The 23,187-nt window shown below is 37.6% G+C and overlaps 1 protein-coding gene across 7 annotated transcripts in view; it reads left to right on the top strand.

Moving 5' to 3' along the window:
- SMURF1 (SMAD specific E3 ubiquitin protein ligase 1) overlaps nucleotides 1-23,187 on the top strand; it is a 91,288-nt gene that overhangs the window by 52,620 nt on the left and 15,481 nt on the right. For 3 of the 7 annotated variants that reach the window (XM_016158255.2, XM_016158256.2, XM_036223941.1), the window contains exons 2-11: nucleotides 12,623-12,661; nucleotides 13,816-13,924; nucleotides 15,080-15,213; nucleotides 15,391-15,456; nucleotides 16,668-16,743; nucleotides 18,219-18,460; nucleotides 19,205-19,289; nucleotides 19,873-19,950; nucleotides 20,840-20,986; nucleotides 22,075-22,273. In XM_016158255.2, coding sequence (XP_016013741.1) covers nucleotides 12,623-12,661; nucleotides 13,816-13,924; nucleotides 15,080-15,213; nucleotides 15,391-15,456; nucleotides 16,668-16,743; nucleotides 18,219-18,460; nucleotides 19,205-19,289; nucleotides 19,873-19,950; nucleotides 20,840-20,986; nucleotides 22,075-22,273 — 1,175 coding nt within the window. The remainder of the gene's footprint in view (nucleotides 1-12,622; nucleotides 12,662-13,815; nucleotides 13,925-15,079; nucleotides 15,214-15,390; nucleotides 15,457-16,667; nucleotides 16,744-18,218; nucleotides 18,461-19,204; nucleotides 19,290-19,872; nucleotides 19,951-20,839; nucleotides 20,987-22,074; nucleotides 22,274-23,187) is intronic. The other 4 variants (XM_016158257.2, XM_016158258.2, XM_036223940.1 and 1 more) reach the window with 3 other exon arrangements.

Below are 23,187 nucleotides of genomic sequence, written 5' to 3' on the forward strand. Positions count from 1 at the left end.
CAATTAAATATACTGATTTTCATCTCATGTCATTATATATACTTATACAGCACTATGATTTTTTTCACTTTTAAAATAAACTTCATTGAAGTATAATTTACCTATCATAAAATGCACTCATTTTAAGTATATAGTTCAGTGACTTGTAACAAATGTATGACACTCGTTGTAACTACCACCCAGGTTAAGAGATGGAACATTTCCATCACTCCTGAGAGTTCCTGTTGACCTTTTATAATCAGTCTTCCCCCATAACTGCGGCAGTGATTTGCTTTTTATAATAATTTTGCTTATTCTAAAGTTTCATATATATTCAGTCATATAGTATGTACTCTTAAATGTTTTTTAATGTTTCTGAGATTCACGCATGTTTTCGCATGTATCAGTAGTTTATTCTTTTTTATTGCTGTGTCATGTATATTGTGTGAATGCACCACTTTTTTTTTTTTTTTGGTCCATTCACTTGTCAGTGGATATCAGATTATCATTAGCTATTTAAAAAATCCATCAGTTTTCTGCATTCGTCTTTTGTGGACAAGTTTTTATTTCTTCAGGTAAAAACCTGGGAGTAGAATTGCTAGATCATAGGGTAGATGTCTATCAAACAGTTTTCCAAAGTGACCGTTCCATTGTATACTTCCAGCAGCAATGTATGACAGTCGTAGTTCCTCCACATCCTTGCCAGCACTAGGTGTTGTCAGTCATTTCAATTTTAGCTGTTCTAGTTGGTACATAGTGGTATCTTACAGGTTTTCATTTGCATTTCACTGGTGATTAGTGATGTTGAGCATGTTTTCATTTGCTTACTGACCATTTGGTGTCTCTGGTGAAGTGTTCGAGTCTTTTTGCCCATTTTTAAATTTTTTGTAATTTATATAATTGAAATATAATTTTAGGATATGATTTAAATCTTTATATATTTTGCATATAAGTCTTTTGTCAGATATATATATTGTGAAGATTTTCTCCTGACTGGGGGAATCGTCTCTTTCTTTTCATTTTCTTAATGATATCTAGAGCTTAAGTTTGTGCTCCATTTCAAGGTCAGTTTTTGTGTATGTTGTGAGGTAAGGGTTAAGGTTTATTATTTTTCCCCTAAGCATGTGGCATTTATTTCAACTAGATATCCTATTTTCCAGTCTGGAGAAGACTTGTTTTGTTTTGTTTTGTTAATTTCTTTGAATTATTTTGGCACTTTTGATGAAAATCAATTGATTTTAGCTATGGGTCTGTATTTGGACTTTCTGTTCTGCTCCACTAATTTTTATGATTGATTTATAAATATTTTCAATAAATAGCTCACTGAATTCTCACAAACTGAACACACGTGTGTAACAGCACCCAGATCAAGAAACAGAGCCTGGCCAGTTTTCTAGACACCTTCTTCATGATCCCTTCCAGTCATTATTTTGTCCTGCTAAAGGACAGTCACACCTGACTTCAACAGTGTATTTAGCATTGCCTGTTTCTGTGCTTTCCGTGAATGATGTAGTACAATATATATTGTGCCTTTCATTGAGTACCATGTTTGTGAGATTCATTTGTAATTTTGTATATAGTTATGGTTTGTTTTTCTCACTTGCTGTATAATATACCACAACTTCTTTATTATTATACCTTTGTTAATGGACATCTCGGTAGTTCTGTCTTTGGCTGTTACCATTTGTGCAGCCATAATCATTCAGCTACATGGTGAATGTGTGTATATGTGCATTTCTGTTGATTACATACCCAAGAGTGGAATTTCTGGGTCATGATATATTTATTTTTTTTAATTTAAATGATCTTATGAATCTAGTATTGACCACATTGATTTAAAATTTTTAATGTCGTGACAAATTATTTGGTTCTTAACACTCAGTTGTCCCAATGAAGGAGCGTGATTCAGTGAACTATGTGGTTTTCATTCGTAGGCAGATCAAGCTCTTATCTCCATCACTAATTTTGCTGGGTCACCTTGCACAAGTTGTTCAATCTCCTGAGCTTCTATTTTCTCTTCCAAATTGAGCATAATGGTTTTACTCTGACTTACACCGTGATGTGAATAACGATAAGTTAAGTAATTATGAAAGATTTTAAGATAAAACAATACAAAATAATACCTTTAAATATTTTAGTGCTATAGAACCTAGCATGATAATGTGATAAATAGGAAAGAAACTTATAAGGGACTTTGCTAGAAGAAAGTGTATTATGGGTTTTTCATAAGCATGCATGGAGATATTTGCAGTGTGCTATCTTGCCTTCACTTTGGGTTTTCTGTTGGTTTTTTAATGCATCAAATTAATAAAACCTCATTTGTCAGCTCAGTAACTGAAAAAGAAAATGCTGACAGAATTTTCTGTTCTTATTACTTATTAATTATTATTTTTTTCCTTGCCTATTTGTTTTAGTTTTGGTCCAATTATCAGGTTGTAGACTACTTTGCCTAATTCTAGATTTCTTCCCAGTAAATCTCCCGATTTCCCCTTGTTCAAAATGGCTTCTTTGGAAGAACACAGCTTCATTTTATATGAATAGGTCTTCAGGAGTCAGGTAGGTGAGGGTGTTTGGATTTATGTGGGGTTCTCCTCCCTGATAACCCTCAATTATCTACTGTTAATGGAGTTCATTCAGTTTCCTTTTAGGTAATGATAGGCTCTTTGGCTAAAATTCATTTCTTTCCTGACAAAGTTGAGTTTTATTTTATAAAGTATATGACCTTAGGGCAATAGTCCAAGCTTGAGAAGTTAATTTTAAACAATTATTTAAAAACCAAAAAAAGATCTTAGTTCACTTTCTTTACATGTTAAACCCTCAGGCGCGGGAAGTACTGAGGACTAGCAACTTTTTTGTTATTCTTCTCTGGAATCCTCAGAAGGAGCTTGGCCTGTGCCAGGTGATCAGCAAATGTTTAAATGGGTAAATGGACTTACTAATCAGAAGCTCAGTGGCTTTTACTGTGACGTTAGTTGGTCCAGTCGTGTAATCTTTTAAAGCCTCAGTTTTTTTTTATCAGAAAAATGAACATATAACAGTAACTCTCTCAGGGTACTGTGGTGTCAGATAGTGCAGTCATGCATACTGTACTTAGCATAGTGCCTAGTTAATTACCTTGTTTTAAAAAAAAAAAAAAGTAAATTTTAGCTGCTGTTAATTATACTAAAGGGAATTAATTATATTGCATTTTTAAAGTTTCACAAAACAATGACAGAGTTTCCAGGCTTTCCATACCATCCACTGCAGTTCCATTGATAGGTTTCATCAGATGTTTTGGCAGAAGTATTGGTCAGATGGTTGCCTGGGAGACAGTCTGCTCTCCAGGGTGGTTTTGGAAGCTAGGAGTTGCAAACTGCTTCTTTAGTTGCTGGTTGTAAAATCACCATGTGCTTTTCAGAGGATGAAATAGTAGACATCTGGAGCTGAAGTGTTGAAGTTAATAAACATTGTCATTGCATATGACATTTGAATGGAACAGTAAACATGTTTGGGGAGAAAACATTGATAATTAATCTAGGAACTGATTACTTTTGGAATACAACGTAAATATTTAGATATACCTTTCACTAATGAAAACCTAAATTTTCCTTTGTTCTAAGGCAAGAAAATATGCTTCCACCTATAGAAATACCCAGACTCTTGACACATGTGTTCCACACTAACATGGTTGAAAACATTCCGCTTGGTTAATTTAAGACAGAAAGATAATCTGGAGATAAAATTTATCCTAAAAGACACAGGCGTTAAATGAGATACTTATCTTTCAGTGCAAAGATATCTAGTCTGTAATACTTGGTAAGAAATTTTTTCAAAAAGCCAAAAGGAAATTTGCTTCCTGTGAGGCCTGTCTTCTTTCTTTACCCAGTGAGAGAGAAGTCATCCTGTTGTAGGTTCTGCAGGCAAATCCGGGATGTCAGGAAAAGCAACATCTTAAGATTAAAATGTAAAAAATATGTCACTCAGTTATAAATTTCCTTGGAATGTAATGGCTTAATCAATTCTTGGAAATCATCCCTTAAGATGTAAACATGACTGTTCCTTAATGAGGGCTTTGTTCAAACAAAAAGTTCCAAACTCCTTCTGGACCTTGTTTTTTGACATGTACTTTATTTCTCTCTCGTTGTAATATTACCCCCAGTTTGAAACTGCAGGGGAACATTTTCTTGGTGCCAACCAGGTGTCGCTAATAATATCATAAGGAATAGCACGAATCCCATTCTGAAGAACAGGACCTGGCAGGCAGCAGTTTATGGTGCCAAGCCGCCGGGCCCTGGACTCCTGGTGGGGTGTGGGGTAGCAATCAGCCACACTAGAGCAGACGCTCGAGTAAAACTATCTCATGCATTCATTCAAGCACTTTTTTTCATTTATTCCAACAAACATGTATTGAACATTTATGTCAGGCCCTGTGTTTCATGCTAGAAATGTAATGGTTCAGAAAAACAGGCTCTGCCTTCTTGGTGCTTATGTTCTAGTGAGTAGTTAGTTAAGAAAAAAGGGGTTATTACCCAGTTCATTTATTCAGCAAACATTTTTTAAAGTGACCTCCGTGAGCACCATACTAAGCTCTGGATACAATGGTGAATACATTGTTCCAGTGAACATTTTGTAGGAGGGGAGGCGGACGTGAGGCAGCATACAAATAGAGAATTTCATTTCAAACTCTGATAACACCTTTGATGCTGCCTTGATAGTGTAGTGTGAGATTGGAGTAGAGGTGGGGATGGCTGCTGAACCTTTCTGAATCTTAATAATTTCACCGATAAAATGGAAAAAAAATGGTACCTGCCCTGTATGGCCACTTGCTTCAACCTGTCAGACTAGGCAGAGAATCATGTATGTAAAAAAAGTTTCTGAGACACGAATGGTGTTGGTGGTTGTGGCCGGTGGAAGAGGCCGAGGTGCAGGCACATCCACTAGTCCCTGGAACCAGCTCTGCCTCAAGAGGGACACAGAGTCTGCCATAGCAGCCCCGCTTCACCATGCACGGTTTGGGGATCTGAACAGTTTCACACTTCTAAGTTCAAATAATTCACACAGTTTTGTCATTTTTTAATGCAATACATTTATAGAGGATAAAGCGGTAACACTCACATTTTAATAAGGAGGTGTTTGGGCAATCCCTCTAAGGATTGTCTACCGGAGTGCCCCTCGCCTCCAAAGCCAGTAGGGACGGCCAGTCGTTGCTAAACTGTGTTTTCTTAACTTAGTTTTCCCTGCAAAGGAAAAATCGTTGTATTATCTAATGGTGTCTGAATAATAGGAACATGTATGTGTGTTGTGGGTGTGGGTGTCAACTTACTGAGGAGGAGCAGGAAAAGTTGCGTATTTCATTAAGCAAATAATGGATTAGAGTTTAGTTCTCTATGGCTTTAAAGATTTTGCCATTTTGAGTATGTTGAGGTAACTGAAATGTGATTTTTTTTTTCTTGTGGCAAATTTGAGGATTTTCTAAACTTATATGAGAAATGACAGATGAGTGACTGATATACGGCCTGGAAAAAGACATGCTAGTGAAAAACACTGACCAGGAAACCTAATTCTCCACCTTTAGCAGGGATTCTGTTTTTATCCCATTTTGTAGCTTAAAGGATTTTTCCACAAGTAGATAAAATTTTATATAGAAAAGTTAGATGTGGTTAGATGTAATAATATACATTAAGTGAATATTATGTGTTGGCAGCTCTCCTGGGTAGTAAATTGTTTTCTAATAAATAAAAAATTTACTTAGGTGTTTTAAATTAAGATACCTTAATTTTATATTTGTGTGCGTATATACTTATTTATCACTGTTACTCCCTCTGGCTTCGTTTCTTCATCATAGTCTGCATTATGTACCTAAAGTGTGGCCAGTACTACATGAAGCCCACATCTCAGGTGGAAAATGAGGTTGCACCTTCACAGGAACTTAGCTGCGGGCACAAAGCCACCTGTACAAAGAGTTATGATACTCAGCTATATGGCTGTTAAAGTAAATAGGGCTAAAAAGAGGGAACAGCTTGCAGGTGAATCCCAGATCAGTCAAAACATTTATGTAAATGTGGTTATCGACATAAAATTGCCAGCTTTTAATTTCTCCAAGTCATTGTTGAAACTATCATTTTTCGTTACTTCATTTCATTAAAGGGTATTTTAATGTTAAAAAAATAGAAGATATAACACTAGAATAAAGGGCAGGTGTTTAAAATTAATTCAGTTTTATGAAATCCTCACATTCTGTCCATATTTTGTTCATTTTGGCCCTAGTAAAAATGAGTGACATTTGGGAAGCAGTGGCCTGAATGAGGCTTCACTGAGCATGTGGGCCTTGTCTGGACCACAAAGATGACACAGCGAAAAAAAGAGGGGTTGTGAAGTGGGTTGAGGAGCAAGAATTGCTAAGAGATAGTAATGGTTGGGGCCCACAGGAGAGAGTAATGAACTAACTATACTTTGAAGAATAGTGGGAGATAAAAGTGATTCCAGAGAATGGGACACTTTAAAATCCAGGAGAAATTTAGATTTACAGTCGAATACATTGTAGAGCTGTAGAAGTTTTTGAGCCTCAGGGCACCAAAACGTCATGGCAAAAGATTGATCTGATAGCTGAATGTAGTATGAGTTAGGGAGGCTGAGTCAGGGGAGCGTGCTGTTGCTCTTACATTAAACTGTGGGTACAGAAGTAGGGGAAAGCACAAGCTCAAGAGACATTTAGAGGAGAGAAAAGATAGGATTTGGTGACACAAATTAAGAGGAGGGAGGAATAAAAATTACAGCCACAGATAGTGTCAGGGGGACCCTGTGCTTTTGTCAGGGTCCTGCCGAAGAAGCTTGTCTTACTAAATGAATGTACAAGTTAGCAAAACACTGCACTTCCATGTATTTTGAGATGCTAAGTGAACATTATGTAATTTGCTCTTACTTTATTCCCAGCATCAGGAAACTCTGGTATGTGATTTGGGAATTATGAGATGTAAGAGAAATGATTCCAAAGTAGAGGGCACTTCAGAGTTGGAGCTCAAGCGACCATGCAGTGGTCCACATTGAAAAACTAAACTATGTTTTCTGTAAGAGTAAATGTCTCTTTTGTTCATTGTCATATCACCAGAACCTCACTCACTGTTGGTGTACAATATATTTAAAGATGAGTGGTAGATCCAGATGGTATGGGATTTTTTTGCTGTGTAACAAATTATCTTTTATCATTATGTCTTGTAGATTGGACAAAGAGAATTCTTTCTCAAGATCACAAAATAGTCCAGTAAGAGAAATCATGTGCTATTAATTAAACTAGATTCACTATGACCCTAAATGATCTTTGCACAAAACTGAGGCAAAATTCCTTTTGTGCTGTTACTGTTGAGACCTTCTCCACTTTATGATATAACCAAATTCCACTGGAGTGAGCCTTAAATGAAAACATTGCTAATCTTGTAAACATGAACAAAGATTAATCTTTTTGAAATGTTACAAGAATCTTTCCAGTCAGAAGCAATCCAGCACCTCAGAAAAACTAGAGCCCAGAGCTAGTGGATATCTGAGGCTGGAGAGTTGAGGTAGATCAGGATCAGAGCATGACAGGTCTGGAGTTTTGCAATGGGAAGCCACTATGGCTTAAAGGGAGAAGAGACATGAGATTTAAATCTTGAAAAGATTACTTTGTGATAGCTAATGTTGGGAGCTTGAACAAGGGTGGAAATGGCAAGAGCTCAACACATTTGAAAAGGACTGAGAAGTAAAAACATGACACACAGATTTCTGGCTTGTATGTTGCTGACGATCTCTGAAGTAATGAATCCTGGGAGAGGACCAGGTTTTAAGGCGTAGTGGGAAGATTTCAACCTCAGTTTTGGACATTACAAGTGTTATATGAAAACCTTTGAGACATTCAGAGCTGTAGAGAAGATAAGGGAAGTTGAAGGAAACAACATCATAGGCCCACTTTAGGAGAGTTGGAAAAGATGGCTGATTTAAAACAGGGTAAGAAAAAGCTTTCTGGTGTCCAAATAACAATTAGAAAATGCAATGAAAGAAACACTCCCATTCACAATAGTGACAGAAAACAAAACACTCAAGAGTAAACCCAATGAGAAATGTGGAAATGTTTATGAAATACTTAAAAACCTCATGTAAGGGCATTACAGAATTTAATAAATGGACAAATATACTACATTCAAAAATGGGAATACTCAATAAAGCAGTAAATTCCTCTCACATTTATTTATAAAGTGATCTTTTTAACTTGCTCAAAATGATTCTGAAGTTCAGTGGGACAATTAGCATGAGGCTAGCCAAGAAAATGCTAAACAAAGAGTAATGATGAGGTTTTAATGGCATATATTTTCTATTTACACATTTCCAGATTTTCATTTTTTGCAAGTATTTATTTTTTAATAAAACACCATAAACTGTGATAAATTATGCTATCCACCAAAAAAAAAAGACTGAAGAACGTGTGTGTGTGTGTGTGTGTGTGTGTGTGTGATGTATTTACATTGGAAAGGAAGAGTGTAAAGACGACAATGAATAGGAAATATCACTATCAACTATACAGAAATAAAAGGGATTATCAGGGAATACTGTAAGCAACTGTATGCCAACAAATTGATAACTGAGATGAAATCGATAAATTTCTAAAAAGACAAAGTACCAAAGTTGATTCAAGAAGAAATGGAAAATCTGAATAGACCGAAACTAAAGAGATTGGATTAGTAATTGAAAAACACTTCCTACAAAAAGACAAGACTAGGTCTGGATGGCTCACTGGTGAATTCTACTAAATGTTAAAGAAGAATGGATACCAATTGTTCACAAACTCTTTCAAAGAAAAAAGAACAAGAGAGAATACTTTCCAACTCATTGTATGAGGTCCGTATCATCACCCTGATACCAGAAAAGAAAAAACTACAGACCTATCTATATACCCCTTATGACTATAGACCAAAAAAAAAATTTCCGTGACAAAATATTAAACTGAATTCAGCAGCACATTAGGGATTATGCACCATAACCAAGAAGAATTTATATCAGAATGCAGGTTGGTTTAACATCTGAAAATAGATTAATGTACTATCAATAGATAAAGGACAGATGTCAAATTATCATCTCAATAGCTACAGAAAGAACATTTGACAAAAGCTAGCACCTCTTCGTGATAAAAACACTCAACAAACGAAGAACAGGAAAAACTCTCCCCACCTAATAAAGAGCATCTGTGAAAAAACCCACAGCTGACATACTCAATGATTGAAAGATCCATACTCTGCCCCTAAGGAGAGAAACAAGACAAGGCTGCCCACCCCTTTTATTCAGTATTGTATTAGAAGTACTGGACAGTCAGGCAAGGAAAAGAAAGGCATCCAGATTGAAAAGGAAAAAGGAAAACTATCTCTGTTTGTAGATGACGTGCTCTTATACATACAAAATTCGAAAGAACACAAAGTGTTAGAGCTAATGAATGAGTTGAACAAAGTCGCAATATATAAGTTGAATATACAAAAATCATTTGTATTTTTGTATACCGGAAATGAACAATCTGAAAATGAATTAAGAAGACAGTTTCATTTGTAATAACATCAAAAAGAATAAAATACTTAATAATAAATTTAATAAAAGATACAAAACTTATACTCTGAAAATGACAAAACAAAATTAAAATTAAAGAAGACTTAAATGGGAGGCCATCTCATGTTCATGGATTAGAAAATTTAATATCGTTAAGACAACAATACTCCACAAATTCATCTACAGATTCTGTGAAATCCCCAACAAAAGCCAGGCTGGCTTTTATGGAAAAACTGACAAGCTGATCCTAAAATTCATATGCCAATTTAACATGCAAAATAGCCAAAACAGTCTTGAAAAAGAACCAAGCTGAAGGACTCATGCTTCCTAATTTCAAAACTTACTACAAAGCTATGGTAATTACTGTGGTCTGAATATTTGTGTCCCCCCCAAATTTGCGTGTTGAAATCCTGATCCCCAAAGGCGATGGTATTAGTAGGTAAGAACTTTGGGAGGTACTAAAGTCATGTGGGTAGAACCCTAAGGAGTGGGATTTAGTGCCTTATAAAGAGACTCCAGAGAGTTCCCTGGCCCCTTCTGTCATGTGAGGATACAGCGAGAAGTCTGCAGCTTGGAAAAGAGCCCTCACTCAACCATGCCGGCACCTCATTCTCGGTCTTCCAGCCTCCAGAACTGTGATAAATGTTACTTATAAGCAACCTAGTCTGTAGTATTTTGTTACAGCAGCCTGAACAAACTAAGACAGTAATCAAAACAGGGTGATCATGGCACAAGGAGAGACATGTTAATCAGCGGAATAGAATTGAGAGTCAACAAATAAGCTCTCACATTTACAGTGACTTGTTTTTCAACAAGAGTGTTGAGGCAGGTCAACGGGGAAAGAACAGTCTTTTCAACAAATGGTGCTTGTACAACTATATCCACCTGCAAAAGAATGAAGTTGGACCCCTTGAACATCACACATGAAATGAACTCAAAATAGATTATAGACCTAAATGTCTGTTTAAGAGTAATGTAAGAGTAATTTAAGAGTATTTAGAGCAGGTAAAAGTATAAAATTCTTAAAAGAAAATATAGGACTAAATCTTTTAGACCTTTGGTAGCAAAGCCTTCTTAGAGATGACAGCAAAGCTCAAGCAAAAGATTAGATAAATTTGACTTCACCAAAATTAAAAACTTTGGTGCTTTGAAGAACACCATCAGGAAAATGAAAAGACAACCCACAGAATGAGAGAATATTTGCAAATCTGATAAGTATATTTTATCTTTAGATAAAAAGGCAAATACCCAATTAAAAATGGGCAAAAAAATAGAAATTTCTCCAAAAAAATATACCAATAGCTAATAAGCTAATAAGCTATTGAAAAGATGCTCAAAATCATTAGTCATCAGAGAAATGTAAATTAAAACCACAGAGATGGACAATAACAAGCATTAGTTGAGGATGCAGAGAAATCAGAATACTCATGCACTGCTGCTGGGGAGATAAAACTGTGCAGATGTGGGAAGCAGTCTGGCAGTTCCTCCAAATGTTAAACATGTAACTCAGCAACTCACAGGTTTACAAGAAAAATATATGTCTACATAGCAACTTGCATAGCATTATTCACAATAGCCAAAAGGTAGAAGCAATCCAGATGTCTATCCACTGATAAATCAGTAAAGAAAATGTGATATATTCATACAACGGAATATTATGCAGTTATGAAAATAGACTCATGGAATGGACTTACGCGACAACATGAACTTTATGCTAAACATTATGCTAAGTGAAAGAAAGTCACAAAATACCACATGTTATATGATTCCATTTATGTGAAATGTCCAGAATAGGCAAATTCACAGAGTCATAAAGTAGATTAGTGCTTGCCTAGAACTGGCAGGGTTTGAGGTTAAATAAAGAGCTAACGGGTATGGGATTTCTTTGAGGGATGATGAAAATGTTCTAGAATTGATTGTGGTGATGGTTGTACAACCCCGTGAGTATACTAAAAACCACTGAATTATACATATTAAATGAATGAATTATATAGTATATGAACTGTATCCTGATAAAAAATGTTATATAAAAAGTATGCTAAGTGAAAAGTTTGCAGAATATATATTATATGAATATAGTTTTGCAAATAATAGAAGTTTATACCAAACACTGTATTCTTAAAAATTAACAAAATTTGTGAAGCAGTATAAAAGGAAGCATTGGTGTATCTTCCTTTAACGTAGTAGTTTTAATAATGTAAAAGATCTGGTGATAAAATTTCTTAACTCTAATTGATACCACCTCATTAATAAAATGATAACAGTAGCATTTATTATATTTGCTCTATATGCCAACATTGTGCTAAACTCTTTAACATACATTTTGTCATTTGCTTTTCATGACAATGATGACCACATATTTTCTATCATGACCCCTTGCTTTCTGTTCTCCAATATACCAAAGTTTACAAAATTGTATTATTTATCAGAATATCAGAAAGGCACAATTCCTTTTGTTGTCGTTAGCAGTAGATAAAAAGGTAAATACTTTAGGTCTTAGTTTGAATTGGTGTTTATGCAATCCTAAACAATTATAAGAGCACATCGATATGTGTTTAAGATTTTAAGTGTAAAGCATTTTGTATTTGTTATAGTCGATTCCTTGTTGGAAGAGGTACTTGTCAGTTTTGTGTTTAATGTAGTACTAAACTTGAAAGGCAATCATTGGCAAAGATCATTCTTAGAATTTTTTTTTTCCATTGTAAATATAAACTAGTGTCTCAATCATTTTGGTCTGCTATAACGAAATACCATGAACTTGATGGCTTAAACATTTATTTCTCACAGTTCTGGAAGCTGGAAAAGCGTAAGATCAAGGTGCTGGCAGATTCGCTCCTTGGTGAGGGGCCTCTTCCTGGCTTGTAGACAGCAAGCTCTGGGGTCTCTTATAAGGACACTGATCCCATCGTGAGAGCCCCACCCTCATGACTTCATCTAAATCTAAGCACTTCCCAAAGGCCCCATCTCCAAAAACCACATTGGGGTTAGGACTTCAACATACGAATTTGGGGGTAGGGGGACACCATCAGTCCCTAGCTGCTAGCTTTGGTGAAAATCTTGTCCATAAATGCTAACGCTAGCGTTTTTTGTTTGTTTTTAGTATTATGTGCCAAGAACCTTGCAAAGAAAGACTTCTTCAGTAAGTAAACACCCATTTTTGCTCTTACAATATTAATCTTCTTCACATATTTCTGAACTTTTAAACTTCTTAAAAAACACTGGGTGTATTCTCCTAAAAGTCCTGCCCTTTATTAAATAGAAACCTGTGGTTGAACAAACTTCGTTTTCCACTTGACTACAACATAGAGGCTCCATAGCTCCAAGGCACAGAATTTGTAACTCATGTAAGAAAAACTCTCTCATTCTCTATTCCAGCCACACCTTGTTCTTCTCTGTCTTTCCACCCATTAATATATTGCTTTCTGCTGGAAGTTCTCATCTCAAATACAGATGAGATGTTTTTCTATAAAATGACTTGGTTTAAGTAAAATTGTTAGTCAAATTCTATAAATTAAATCACATCTTAAAAGCCTTGTAATTAAAGACATTGTAAAATAAAAAAAAAATAGAAGCTTCTTTCTAAAGGAAGGAATCACCCCTTAACTCAAGAAATTCACCTACTATAAAGTAAGTGGCTGCAGCATGAAATTCTCCACACTCTCTGATCCTCACGTGAGTGCTGCTCCATTCTGAAGTGGTATTATAATTCACGCTTTAGAGAAATGTAGGCTCATAAGCTTTATTCAAGTAGCTGGGAAGCTCCAGAGTGGTGACTCATATCCAGGCCTGTCTCTAAAACCCTAACCTTGCCACCTCTCTGATCTTATAAACCTGTCTCCTTTATTTAGGAACTTGCTAATTGGTGAATACTTGCTTCCACAGATAAAATAGATGGTGATCAGTAAACTAGATTTCTAGGTATTATTACTTTTTAGGAAGTATAAATACAATCATAGACGACTTTTCCTCATAAATAACAAATATAGACACATTTCCTCATATAGGCACATTTGATTATCCCTACTTTGCGATCATCAAAAATGGGAATCTAGGCTTATTTTTATAGTTCTCTTTAACACTAGTTTCTTTTATAGTTTCTAAAAACCTGAAGAATGGTATCATACTGGATTGCCTTTCTTAATTAGAAAGCTAAATAGATCAAAACTAACCTTAAATTAGAGAAGAGACAGTATCAGGTAATCATCTTTACCAAATTAGGTGATCTCAAAGCCCCCTTTAGCCAAGACTTTGCTGATCTACAGTCTCATCCATGAGTGACTGTCCCTCTTCTAGGACTCCCCGACCCTTTTGCAAAGATTGTTGTGGACGGATCTGGGCAGTGCCACTCGACGGACACTGTGAAAAACACATTGGACCCAAAGTGGAACCAGCACTATGATCTGTGAGTTGAATATTCTGTAAGCCATCTGGGGAGCACCAGGAATGTAGGTATCTAATGTTTAAGAGAAGGATTTCTTTTTTTTTTTTAAGAGGGATTTCTACCTTCTGATTGAGAACAAAAGTGGATGGCCAAATGAATGCTGCCTAATTTTAGAATTCTTATACTCAAAGTTCTTGATTTGACATTTTCATAGATTTCATGGTTTGCTTCTATAACCGCGATCCTCAAACTCTCACTCTCCTGGTCATTTTAACAGAAACAAAAGGCCGTAGTTCAGGTCCTTGATATGCTGCTGTTTTTTCAGTAAAACCATAAACTTGGTTGTAGAAATTCTACTTTAAAAATGCATTATTATTAGGCATATTTGTTTCGTAAATACACATTGTATTTTCGAATGATTTTTTGAATTTTGCTTTTTGGTACACATATTTTCTGCAAGAGAAAATATTATTTGGTATGTTTGAATATATATAAGTCTGTGCACCATCAGACAATTTCTTATATTCATTCATAAATGGATTACACTTGAAAACCACTATTTTATATGCACCTATGTTTTCATGTCCTTGCTAAGAAATTTTTGTCAAAGTAATACTGAATGATTATTGGTTTTTATTACCACAAATTGTACTAAATTTGGGTGGGATTTTTAGATTCTAAGACTCACATTCAGTTATACTGGGGTACAGGAGTGGCCTAGAAAGTGGTCTTCCTGAAACCTCTACTCTGTGGTTGACTTGCACTGAGAGTAGGTGGGGGTTAATGTCTGCATTATTACCTATTAGTGTTCTTTGGGTGGATCGGTGGGTTTTGTAAGTAAGCCCCTGTTGCCAGTTAGCGTTCACTAGTAAATCTAACATTGGTAGGGATTCATGAACTGTTGTTGTTTGGAACTAGTAAAATATAGTAAATCCCTCTTCTAAGATTATTGTCTTTATGGTGTTATCTACATTTGCTTCTTACATAACTGGGTGTCGTTCTTTTCCCAGCCCATTAAAGTTAGAGATGTATATTTATTGAGTGCGTGTTATATGTGGAATATAGAACCAATATCATTTTAAAAGGATTCTTCTGTACTTACAAGTCAATCAGATAAAATCTCAATGGGCTAATCGATTCAGAAATACAATTAAAAATGAGTTTGCATGTTTTCAGATATGTTGGGAAAACTGATTCTATAACCATCAGTGTGTGGAACCACAAGAAAATTCACAAGAAGCAGGGAGCTGGCTTCCTGGGCTGTGTGCGGCTGCTCTCCAATGCCATCAGCAGATTAAAAGATACTGGATGTAAGAACCGAATGCTTTTCTGCCTCTTAATGCAACTGAAGAAGGCTTATGAGGCATCGTTTTTCTTGTTTTTTTGTTTTGTTTTGTTTTTTTGTTTTTGAATACTGAATACAGAATTCCTGCCTTCCTCCCTAGTTAACATTTCCCTGGGTTAAGTTTTGAATTGTTTGTTTGCAGACCAGCGTTTGGATCTATGCAAACTAAATCCCTCAGATACTGATGCAGTTCGTGGCCAAATAGTGGGTAAGAACTTTCTCATCTGTATAAAGAGATGCTTTTACAGAACTTAACATTCAACTCTTCATCACTGAGAAAACACATATAGGCACTGACAGTGGTGACGTACTTCGAAGGACAAACCATATATGGGGGCCATCTCTTCAGTACTAAAAAGTTTCATCTTGTGTGGTTTTTATTTATCTAATTCCCTTCAACCTGTCATTCAAAGTCAAGATAAAATAACCAAGATACAAGAGATTTAGGGTTATTTTAAATATTTTAATCATCACATTAAGGATAGATGATAAGAATGGCGGCCACATATGCAAGAGTTGAGAAACAGTTTCTTGAGATCCATTGTACACGTAAAAAGCAAAGATGATTTCTTCATGTAATATGATTTTACAGAGTTAGGAGATTGATTTATTTAGAATGAACAAATAAAATGTGCCAATGTTACAGAGTGTTGACGGGCAGTATTCTGTGGGAAGTGATTTATCTGTTCAGTAGTTCATCTTTTTATTCACCCAGATTTTATTAGCATTTTAAGGTCACTCTACAATGCTGTATGCTGATCATACGCATTGCAGGGAATCAAAACATAGTATTTCAGCAGCACAGCAGAGCGACTTATGACGCAAAATCTTTTAGGTACTGTCTTATGTAGACTTGACCCAAGATGAAGAGCAGTGGGTATACATCCTGAAAACTGTCATAATTATTAAGTTCTCACTTAATGCTTTTCTGTTTATGATTTCTTCTTTTCTTTGTGGAGGGATGTGTGTGGGGAAAGACGAAACCTGGGAGCAACTTTATAAATGTCTTTGTTCATAGTAGGGACCGAGAATAAATATTCAATTCGTCTGGACTTTGCAAATACTAAAAGTGGTGCTCTGTGTGTCCTTATTAAACATAGGTCAAAATCTTCTTAAAAAATAAGGTAACTTAGAGGAAGTGAATTTGTGTTCTGTTATGTTTATGGAGAGCACGAAAAACACAACACCTCTTTCTGCTCCGCATTTACAAGGAATGTTCCAGACGGTATGTGGTGGTATGCAGCTACTGGAATAAAATGCTCCATACTCGAAAGTATAGGAATATATGTTTGTATGTCTGTGTACACGCCTCACTTTTTAAAATAATATACGTAAATTCTGCATTCACAATGGCTCACTGTATTACAATTGTATAAAATACCACTGGATTTTAATGCAAGATGTTCTTTTCTGTTTTAGTCAGCTTACAGACGCGAGACAGAATAGGCACTGGAGGGTCTGTGGTAGACTGCAGAGGACTGTTAGAAAACGAAGGGTACGTATCCTCACGGCAATGCCTGCTGAGTCTCTGCTGCCTTGGGCTCCCACTCTAGATGAAAGTATCCATCACCCTTTTTCACTGTGCTGAATGCTTGAGATGCAGGAAAGGACTTTGGAATAAAACTAAGATCCTGTGTCCTTATTTACTAAGGCCCCCAAAGACTCAGGATCCAATTTTAAAAAGTTTTCACTGGTCAAAAATGGAACAGATTTGAGCATCAGTAAGAATTATAAGTGCAGTGGATTGAAATGCATCAAGTATATTTAAAAATTAACATCATGTGTTTATAATGAGATAGGGGGAAAACCCCTAAAATGCTAAAAAAAAAAAAAAAAAACTCAAAAATTCTCATTGGTCACTATCACAATTTTGTGATCCTCAGTAAGCTAATGAAGCCATGTGATAATCATTATTAGTTATTAACAGCACAAAAGAGATAGAATCTGATATGAACATACTTCTTGGAAATCTAGGGGACAGAAGAATACATCATACAACCCAAAGGTACGCAACAAGCACTACCTAGAAGTGGGGGACACTCTTAGATTGTAAAAGACACAGCCCAACGTTTTCACAAATGCATTGCTAGAAAAATAAGTCACAGGAAGAACGGCAACCTAGAAATTAACAATAAAAGAAACTTACGAGACACACCCACTAAATGCAGTGTGAGGACCTCATTTTGGATCCTGATTGAGACAATTGACGGGAAAATGAACACTGACTGGTGTTTGATGACATTTTAAAAATTAATGCACATTTTTTAGTCATAATGGAAAAATTCCTTATATTCTAGAAATATATGCTAAAATATTTAAGGATGAAATGGGAAATTGTCAGGATTGGTATCAGAATAGTTCAGTAGAGCGGAGGGATTGGAAGAGTAGGCACAAGACAGTCGTATTGTAGCTGGGTGATGAGTCTGGGGGATTCATCTCCCAATTTGTGGATATATTTGAAATTTTTCAATGTAAAATGTTTTTAAAAAGTACTTATGAGGAAAAAGTATTAAGTAAATTGTCTTCAAAATTGTTCAGGGCTGAAGATTTATGTTAAAGAGTACTTACAGTCATTGCAGCATTTTACGTAACCAGGAGTTCTATTATAGAGGGGGAGAAAAACCAAGGAAAATGGAGGATTTAGATTTGATTTTAAATCAAGAAAAATCAAATCTCATTTCATGAACTCCTGAGAGTGCAAGGTGGATTTTATCAATCACTCAGCTCCACCCAAAGATGAAATCCCTCCTTGATGGCACTTTATATATAGCTCCCTTTGGCCACTTGTTTCTCATGAAAAAAGTCTTTCTATTTAAATAGGAAAGGATGATTTTTATGAAACAAAGCACTTGGGATACTATATTTTACAAGAAAAGCAAAATAAACAGTTGTGAGAGTATCACGTTGAGTTTCAGGTACTTGTCTTTGACTGCCGTGCCCATGTGTGCCGTGCTCTTCTGCCCCTTTTAGCACCGTGTATGAAGACTTGGGGCCTGGAAGGCCGCTCAGCTGCTTCATGGAGGAGCCAGCCCCTTACACAGACAGTACCGGTGCTGCTGCTGGCGGAGGGAACTGCAGATTCGGGGACTCCCCAGGTCAAGATCAAAGACTTCAGGCACAGCGACTTCGAAATCCTGAGGTCCGAGGGTCACTCCAGACGCCTCAGAACCGACCACATGGCCACCAGTCACCAGAACTGCCTGAAGGCTATGGTGAGAGAGTTCACCCTACTATCCTGAATGTGATCTACAGTGTTTCAGACGGCTTTAATCTTTTAAACCTCGTTTAGTACCTTGTACATGCCCCAGCTGCTAATGTTCGCAGAGCTGTGCCATACAATGGTTGTGTCAATGTAAAGACAACCAGAAAAAGGTGGTGATAATCTTGCTCATCACAAATTTGTTGGCAATTGTTCCAATCTCAGTTTAGCAACTGTGTGAAAATTTTAAGCAAATGAATATCGAAGAAAATCAAGATAGTATGTGGGCTGGATGAGGGTATTTGTTTTGCTCTGTGATTTGAATGTGGGAAGGACAGTATCAGATAAGAGTGAAAGGAAGGGATCATTTGACAATCACCGAGGGAGAACCTAATGAAGGGGAATAAAATTTAGATGGCAGATCATACCGGAAGGGAAGGGCATGTGGATGTGATAGAGGTCAGAGTAAGGTCGGTCCTGAGGTTGTGGACACACAAACAGCATCTCATCCAGGGCCGTGCTGAGGAAGGAGAGCACTGCTTCTCCATGGGTGAACAGGAAACAGGGAGATGGGCTCAAACATCTGCAAAGGGCTTGTGACCTGTGGAAGTCAGGCAGAAATTATCCACAGCCGTTTCAAATCCATGATGATTTTATAGAATGTTGACAGGAAGCTTAAACTTTGTGCTTAGAGGGTTGGTTGAAAACTGTCCTTAAACTTGAATTTAACTAATCACATCCCCTAATTTCTGTACAGAACAAAGAACAACAGTGCAGGGGCAAGTTTACTTTTTGCACACGCAGACGGGAGTTAGCACGTGGCATGACCCCAGAATACCAAGGTAGGTGTGTGTCTACACTGCGCACCAGCAGTTGCCCGGACCCCCTGACTGGGTGAGAAAGCCCCCGAGGTTGGAAGAGTGGCAGCTTAGAGAGGATGCTGTACAGGGTTCTGGACTCAGGCTCTCTGGGTGAGAGTCCCAGCTCTGCCACCACTTCCAAACTGTCCACTTGCCAAATCAGCTGCTGGGACATAAGGATCCTTTAGAAAGCAATCCTGTGTCTTGAAGTTAAGATCACATGACCAGAAAAGACCCTCCTCGTTCCTAGATTAAATCAAATGTGCTCTGATTTGAAAAGCGAATAAATCCTCAAGCTGTGTTGCTCTCATTTTAAACTAGAAATACCGATGGATGAAATTATATGATATCTGAGATTTGCTCCAAATAATTGGGGTGGGAGCAATGAATAGGGGTATATTTGAAATAGGCTGACAATGACTTGATAATTGTTGAAGATGGTTATTCATAATGGTCTCTCTACTTTTTTATATGCTTAAAATTTTCCATAATAAAGAGTTGAAAAGAAAATATAAAGACTCTATTACCCTTTCTCTCTTCTACTTTACTGTCCCTATTGCCTCAGTCCCTTGGGGACCATTCCTGGGGGAGATGAAGCTTTTCTATACGAATTCCTTCTACAAGGCCATACATCTGAGCCCAGGTCAGAGAGACCCCACCCCCACCCCACCCTGTAACAGTTATGTTTCTTTTTTAATTTGCTTTGCTTTTTAAAATTTTTTTTGTTTTTAGAATAGCATTACTACCTAACATTTGTTTAGTAATGCTCAATTTCCTTTTTATTCGTAATTTGTTTTATCTGAGAACAAGCTTCCTGTCTTTGATTTTCCAAGTCTATGTTAAATTTACGATTCACTATCTATAATTAGAATGGAAATTTTACTTGCAAATGGATAAGGTGTCTCTTTAGTACCACTATAAGAAATGTCAGGCTTTTGTGCTAATTAGAAAAGCATCTTGGTCAATAATGCTGTCTTCCCATATGACTGTGGATTATATTGAAGTAATTAATCAAAAGGTTGGAATTAGAAACACTTATTTAACAAAGCCAACTAAAAAATGAGAATGCCTCTTTCTGGTGCAGCTGTTAGAATCGAGAGGTTTTGAATGCACGTTAATGCATACCCGTCAGCTTTAGAAAACTTGTGCCATCCGGGGGCTCGTCAATGAAGCAACCTTTCTGACTTTGAGCATTTCATTTAACCTGTGGATTCAGATTGTTTTCTGGCAGCATTCAGATATTTCCTACTATTCTGGCCTTTTTTGGTCTAAGAAATGGTGTTCCCTGGGTAGACCATGTTCCCTGTCATGGTCACAGGCTCTGAAAATCTGTTGGATTTTGCTGCCACTTGCAGCACAGAGGCCTGGACTCAGTGGCAGTTTGGCGTAAGTAGCACCATGACTGTCCCTCTTAGGAGAACTGGGACATGGATGCATTGATAAGGGACTCCTGTGGCTCCTAATGCTGAAGTTTTGGTCTTATGCCTCCGTACTGAGATGGGCAAACCTGTCTTTATCTTCCGTTTTGGTAGAGACCTTAACAGTGTGAACTGTGATGAACTTGGACCACTGCCACCAGGCTGGGAAGTCAGAAGTACCGTTTCTGGGAGAATATATTTTGTAGATCATAATAACCGAACAACCCAGTTTACAGACCCAAGGTTACACCACATCATGAAGTAAGACTTTTATAAAATGTTGAGCTCTTGCATTTATCATTCAATGTTTTCTATTAATTTTTTTCTTAATTTATCTACTGCATTGTTAGTGGAGAATAAGCATAAGCAGAACACGGTAAATTTTGGGTGAACGGACAGTTGCACGTTTTAAACTCTCAATTCACTGTTAGCAGCACTGAAGCCGTGTGGCATTGCCACCCTTTTCTTGGCTGCAGCCGAAATTAGTCACAGAGATAGCAATATTCGGCTCATTAATGAACCTTCCCCACGCAGCACTGGGGTGAAGTGTTTGTGGAGCCTAGACTGAGATGCACGCAGTAAATGAGGTTCTTCCTTAGTGCTCCCTCATCCCCATCTAGAAGAGCCACCACAGTCAGTAGTGCCACTCGCTAGAGCCTTTTCCTGTGCCTGTCATTCCTGGATAACAGGGTTATCTTGGCTGCCACTCTCAGTGTAATAGGTTTGTCGCATTCTCAGGGCATAGGAGACCCCAGGGCTCTTCTCATTGACAACTGACGTTAATGGCAAAACTTGAACAAAACAAATGCCACTTTGTCCCTCTACTCATCCTAGACCTTATATTTTACTGGAATTTTGCTTTTAATGAGCAGGCTTAGAAATCTGTTGGTTCTGGAAATGAATGGTTACTGTTCAATTTCACTTGAGTCGTTTGCTCCTGTGTATATATAGTGCCCTCCACTATAATCTGCTTTAAAAATGTTTCATGTCAGATTCATCTAATTCTAATCTAATGCTAAGGCACATCTAATAGTGCATTGGTCAATCTCAGATGCATACTAGATGTGTGATATATGCTAGCAATTGCTGTTTTTATTTATAGCAATGACAGTATATGAGCCAAGCTGTTGCTTAAAAGTCATGCAGCTCTTTATCCTGTCTTAGACCTATATTTAAGCACATGGTGGCCACCAGCAATTTTTACATATCCCTGTTGTCAGAGAAAACGATGTCTACTTAAAGTTGTATGTAATAGACTCTCTTCCCGGTCCCCCGGGTATGGGGTCATAGCTTGCAGCAGCCTTAGCCGCTACTTTTGGAGTGACTTTGTTGCTTCTGTCCTTCTCAAGTCACCAGTGCCAACTAAAGGAGCCCAGCCAGCCGCTGCCGTTGCCCAGTGAGGGCTCCGTGGAAGACGAGGAGCTTCCTGCCCAGAGATACGAAAGAGATTTAGTCCAGAAACTAAAGGTCCTCAGACATGAGCTTTCACTTCAGCAGCCCCAGGCTGGTCACTGCCGCATCGAAGTATCCAGAGAAGAAATATTTGAGGTAAGAATTTAGCGCAGCTAGTGGTCAGGCATGGCCTCTGTGTCCATATTAGAACAAACAAGGCAATTCAGCCAAAGGCGTGGCCTCCTGGTAACCCCCTTTAATCCCCTTTGTTTTAAGGGGGTGCCCTGGAAGCAGTTTCTACATTTCAGCGAGCTCTTCCTTCTGTCTGGTGTTTCAGGTATTGGTTTTATTACTCAGTGAGATGTAGGCGTTTATCAGGACCAGTGCCCACGTCAAGAGTAGGAACTGTATTTCCTTCTGTGGTGATAATGTATAAACTTAGATGCTTTCTGAGGTGAAAACCTAAAGATTTACAGAAAGTGAAACTAAATATTGTAGATCCCCTTCTCTGCTTACACACATCATACATTCGTGCAGTCTGCATGGTCTCCTCAGGACCAGTCACTCCGCCTGCTGTGGCCTTACTGGAATTTGATCTGATGGCACTACCTCCTCAGAGAAGCTTAGTCGCCAAGTAGCCACCTTGTTGTCTTTTCTGGGAATAGGAAGGTCAGTGCTTCTTGGGAAGGGCGTTCTCCCTTACACTGCCCCCGCTGTGATATCCGGGTCCCTAAAGAAGCAGGACCCTCTTGTAGACAGGGTCCTTTTCTCAAGGAAGGCGATCATAAGGTGAACTCTCACCTGTGTGTGGGCCATGGCCCGCATGCCTTTGTGGAATCACTGGCTGGTATGACCAAATGAGACTGGGTAAGAACTGAACACATTTCCACTGAGTATGGCCCCCAAGGGAGGCCATGTCAGCTGCTGCAGGGAGCCCAGTGCCCCGGAAACAGCGGAGGGCACTGAAGAAGCGCCCACAGCCACACTTGACCCACCCACACATCCTCTTTTGGACGAGGGAATCAGCAAACGTGCCATTTTGTCCATTGAGCAGTCATAAATGGTTGCCA

This window comes from Rousettus aegyptiacus, unplaced genomic scaffold (assembly GCF_014176215.1).
Source record: "Rousettus aegyptiacus isolate mRouAeg1 unplaced genomic scaffold, mRouAeg1.p scaffold_m13_p_7, whole genome shotgun sequence".
Classification (NCBI taxonomy): Eukaryota; Metazoa; Chordata; class Mammalia; order Chiroptera; family Pteropodidae; genus Rousettus; species Rousettus aegyptiacus.